Source organism: Penaeus monodon, chromosome 5 (assembly GCF_015228065.2).
Source record: "Penaeus monodon isolate SGIC_2016 chromosome 5, NSTDA_Pmon_1, whole genome shotgun sequence".
Classification (NCBI taxonomy): Eukaryota; Metazoa; Arthropoda; class Malacostraca; order Decapoda; family Penaeidae; genus Penaeus; species Penaeus monodon.
In genome coordinates this window covers 23959440-23964439 of record NC_051390.1, presented here as the reverse complement: position 1 = coordinate 23964439, position 5000 = coordinate 23959440, and the positions used below count along the sequence as shown (strand labels likewise).

The 5000-nt window shown below is 34.3% G+C and overlaps 2 protein-coding genes across 9 annotated transcripts in view; one reads left to right on the top strand and one right to left on the bottom strand.

Annotated features, from left to right (window-relative positions):
* LOC119573128 (YTH domain-containing protein 1-like) overlaps positions 1-1361 on the top strand; it is a 46290-nt gene extending 44929 nt beyond the window's left edge. For all 3 annotated transcript variants that reach the window (XM_037920178.1, XM_037920179.1, XM_037920177.1), the window contains exon 10: positions 1-1361. This exon is cut by the window's left edge and continues 367 nt beyond it. The gene's annotated coding sequence lies outside the window, so the exon portion shown is untranslated.
* A 905-nt stretch (positions 1362-2266) lies between these two features.
* Positions 2267-5000, bottom strand: part of LOC119573127 (CCR4-NOT transcription complex subunit 3-like) — a 60827-nt gene continuing 58093 nt past the window's right edge. For all 6 annotated transcript variants that reach the window (XM_037920171.1, XM_037920173.1, XM_037920175.1 and 3 more), the window contains exon 13: positions 2267-3804. In XM_037920171.1, coding sequence (XP_037776099.1) covers positions 3706-3804 — 99 coding nt within the window. In that variant the 3' untranslated portion in view covers positions 2267-3705. The remainder of the gene's footprint in view (positions 3805-5000) is intronic.

Here is a 5000-nt window from a genome sequence, read left to right as displayed (position 1 = left end):
AAAGAGAAAAATAAAGAGTTGATTCTTACCAAGGACATGCAATACTAAAAGATTGTATCAGAAGTAATCTACCAGTGTTCTGTTGTGTTGCTATACAGTTTTTAATACAGATTGAATGTGAGAATGTGTGTGTGTGCGTTCGTGCATGCGCATGCATGCATTTATGTTTGTTGTATGTGAGAATTTATTTTGTATAGCAATATTTCTGTGCATACATGTTCATAAAGCAGAACACTTTTTGTTTTTAGGGCACCTTGATCAGCAATGATCTTGTCAGATCAGTATTAACATGATATTCTATCTTGTTTGGTATTATCAGTATATTATTATTTGGAATATATATTTTTTGTTTACTATTTCCATTTCCAGTATCTGCTAATTTACTAATATCTGAAATAGAAATTGAAGGTGATAGTAAAATGTATGCATTCAAAATTTATGCATTCAAAATTTGTTTCAATAAAGATGTAAGAAAACTGTTTCATTTCACAATATGGGCATTTTTCTTCAAAATGGTATGAAGACTTTTGTATTATTGACTTGAAAGACGTCAAATGTAGAGTAGTGTCTAAAATAACGTACTTAAGTCTTCATCTTAAAGCAGGGGACCTCTAATAGAGTGCCTTTTCTGCATGTACAAGGTACTGGTACTTTGATTTGCTTATAATTCTTCAAGAGCAAGTGATTCATTGTCAGTTTTACATTAAATAGTTTCATGAGTATTGTAGAAGCCATTTTACATGACTGCAGATGCCATCAAGAGGGCAATATTTATAATGTTTTACAAGTATGTTTAAATGGTAATTGGTAACTAGATGTAATTAGATTTGCAAATTTTTAGTAATGTCAAGTTTATTTTATTTTTTGCCTTGTCTGATAATGCACCATTGGCTTCTAACTACCTCAGTGGCAGGCTTATAGGGCACTGTCTTTTTACCTTCATAAGAAGATTGTACCTACATTGAAGAGCATTGTAAATAATATTGTTCAGCTTATAAAAGGTTCATTGAAAAGCACAGTATAAAAAAGACTTGGTCTTATTTTTGTAGGACTCCTGCCCTTTAGTGTGAGGTTTCTCAAGAAAAGAACTTATTTTTACTGTTCTCATTGATACCCAATAACATTTAAGATTTTCATATTTTGATGACTTGTGTAGTTCAGAATGCAAGGCATTGAAGAATAAGACTTTCATATTTTGATGACTTCTGTAGTATGGAATGTAAAAAAATTGGCATGATCAGTACAAATAAAATTTGCTTTACTTTCATTATATACATTCATGTATCTACTTTTTGTATTGTGAAAGTAATTGTATTTGTTTCTGTTAGTGCAGTCTGTGCTATTAAAGCAATTATTAAAAATAAAGTCTTTGATATCCCAAAGTTCTTAGGTGTATAGTTTAAATCAAAGTCATTTTCCACAGGAAATAAAGTGTATTTTATATCACTTTTTTATAAACACCTTTGTCCTCTACTCTTAAACCATTGTGTTGTTTCTCCCATAATCTCATGACACCACAACCACTAATCAACTGCCATGACTATTAGATTGGTATATAAAAAAGGAAGTTTCTAGTTGAACATTAAAATAAATCTGCTTAAATCCATATAAGAGTTGTAAAGGTTTGTAAGTGACAATGTAATTGAGAAAAAATTAAAATGTCTTATTTGCAATTTGCTAACCCAGACAATAATTAAACAAATCACTTGCAACAAAGTCAATGAATACCATCCCCACACAGTTCTAACATGAGGCACAATTTCTCAAGTATTCTGTATAGGAAAATTAGGCTTTCTCAAACTGCTGTAGAGGTCCATATTCCTTGACATTGCTGCATACTTTTTATTTTTAATGATGCGCAACCTTGAACACTGAATTGCAAAACCATCATCTTCCACTGCGATGTTCCAAATCAACCATGAAGGTGGTCAGTTTCCAGCTACACTGCATACCTTTGTAGGGATGTCAGGGACAGTATAAAAATATCATTTACACTGTATAAAAAGTCTACAACGACTGTACACTATCTACATGATCCTACTTCTGCTGGACTCTCGGATGTCTGGAAGCTCCCATAAGTTCATCAGTTGCATCATGAGCAAGTGGACTCACTTCCTGTACAGAGATATACCATGTAGAAAGGATGGAGCTTAATCTCAATTTTGAATTAAATGAAGAAAAAAAATCATGATAGTTTGTGAAATGTGTTGCTGGTACACATACTTGTAGATGACAATGTGATATTCAAAATATTGTGTATGATTTTTTTCTTTTTCCTTTTTTTTTTACAATTATATGAATTCTTGCAAAAGTCTTATGCTGATATATTATTTTTGATGCAGTTGGTACTTACAATTTAGGATGATGCAATATTGTTTACACTGATATTTTATGAAATTCAATACTGACTTCTTTAGCCATTACTAATTTTTTTAGCACTCATTACTTATCCACATTAGTAAAGGGGAGGGAGAATGCATGGTCGGAAGACAGCTTGAACATTTTCTATGATGGCAAGTTATATGAAGTTACTGAAGGGAGCTGTCCTATTATCTAATGAGAGAATAGGAACACATTTCATTCCTACAGGAACTCAAACTTCCTGACCTGAGTGATAATGAATAGTTTGACCAACCAATGACTTATGCCTGCAGGCAACCAGACTTCCTCAGCAATTCCATATTAGTAGCAGTGCTTCATCTCGCATACCTCAACACCAGTGAACCATAACATTAAATGCAATTGTTAAAAATAAAATCATTCTAGGTAGTTCTAAGTAATTTCTTTTAAATTACAATTATTGAAGATAATCTAAATTACTTATTATGTAAAAGTAAATCCTTATTTGTTTTAAACATTCCTCAAGAAAAGTTGTTCATCAGAACAAATGAAGCCAGCTCTATATGGATGATCCCCAGGTGTGATTCAGTAATGCCTAAAGCCCAGCATTCTGGTTGTAATGGAACTCAATTCTCAAGTCAGCTTTACCCTGGCAAACCAAGGTTAGCAAGCAACATGACAGATCTTTGGCATTCTTCTTTCCGCAATGTCATTCAAAGCCTTCTGAAGTTTAATACTGGTTAACAGCTAACGTCTGCACAAAATGCTGCATCCAGAAAATTTGAGCAATAATGCATGGTGCACAGAAACTTACAAGTCTATAAACTCTTTCCCCTTTCTAGAACGAGATCATAAATTGGTATTCCAGCAATCTTACTCCTAAATGGAGTACAACATACAACTCAATGAAGCAGACCTTATGGGCATCTTCATGAACACAAGTCTGGGGCATGTGCAATAGAGGAAAATCTCCTCTAAAATAGATATTTTATTGGAAAAAAAAAAACAAAATCTCTTTAAGAAACCACATAAAAAAATGTTATGGAATATATAACACTATCACATATCATGGTGTGACAGTGGTTGTGGCCGACATGACAATGACTTGTTTGGGAAGCAATGAACAACAACAAAAAAGGTAGTGGTCAGGCAGGGCCACCATTTGATCTGAGAAGTGAAACTAGTCCCTTCATTCAACCAACTGTGGTCCTCCCCAGTTCCCCTCCACCACCCTCCCCTCCCCTCCCCTCCCCTCCTCTGCTTCTTTGTTTTCATATGGATAATTATCACTCAAGTTGCACAACCCCCGGTGTGGAAAAAGTGCCGAGGGAGGAGTGCACGAGATCCGGTAATTTGCGGACGCTTTTAGTTCAGATCCCGGTCTTCCAAGAACCGGTATTCAAACGTGAAGTTTTCCTTCTTCCGCTGGCCCCAGTTCTCAAAGTCGAAGTAGATATATGTGCCCTAAAAAAAATGAAGACATCCATGTTAAATAAACAATTTTTAAAAAAGTACTGCAGAAATTATTAAAAAGTTACTTCATTTATATTAAATATAATTTTCACAATAAAAGAGAGAGAGAGAGAGAGAAATACTAGGAAAGCTAGATTGTTGACTTATAGCATGGTAAGAGCAGGTTTACTGGTTCAAGCAATAAGCCATTATAGTCTTGGTCACAGAGAAAAACAAGAAGGCAGGGAAAGTGGGACATAAGCAAGAGGAAGAAGAGAGAGAAAGCGAGAGAAATATAGGAGAAAGCGAGAGAGACATGAGGAAGCGAGAGAAAGAAACAAGAGAAAGAAAGCAAAAGATATGTAAGAGAAAGATATGAGAAAGCGAGAAAAATATGAGATATGAGTGAGAGCGAAAGATGAGAAAGAGAAAGTGAGAAAGATATGAGAGAAAGTAAGAGAGAAAGAGAAAGCGATAAAGAAAGACAGAAAAAAGATAGACAAAGATAGAGAGAGAAAGCGAGAAAAAGATATGAGTAAGCGAGAGAAAGATGAAAGAAAGCAAGAGGAAGATATGAGAGCGAGACAGTGAGAGAAAGATATGAAAGAGAAAGCAAGAGAAAGATATGAGAAAACAAGAGAAAGATATGAGAAAGTGATAAGAGATATGAGAGAAAGTGAAAGATAGAGACAGAAAACTAGAGAAAGATGTGAGAGAAAGTGAGATATGAGAGAAAGCGAGAAAAACATATGAGAAATCGAGAAAGCAAGAGAAAGACATGAGAGAAAGAGAAAGCAAGAGAAAGATGTATGAGAAAGTGAGAAACCAAGAGAAAGATGTATGAGAAAGTGAGAAACCAAGAGAAAGATGTATGAGAAAGTGAGAAACCAAGAGAAAGATGTATGAGAAAGTGAGAAACCAAGGGAAAGATGTATGAGAAAGTGAGAAACCAAGAGAAAGATGTATGAGAAAGTGAGAAACCAAGAGAAAGACATGAGACAGCGAGAGAGAGATGAGAAAGAGAAAGCAAAAGATATGAGAAAGCAAGAGAAAACGAATGAAAAATATGAGAAAAATATATGAGAGAGTAAGCAAGAGAAAGATATGAAAGAGTGAGAGAAAGAGAAAGTGAGAGATATGAGAGAAAGAGAGAAAGCAATAGAAAGATATGAGAGAGAGAAAATAAGGAAATGAAGAAAAGAATGAAA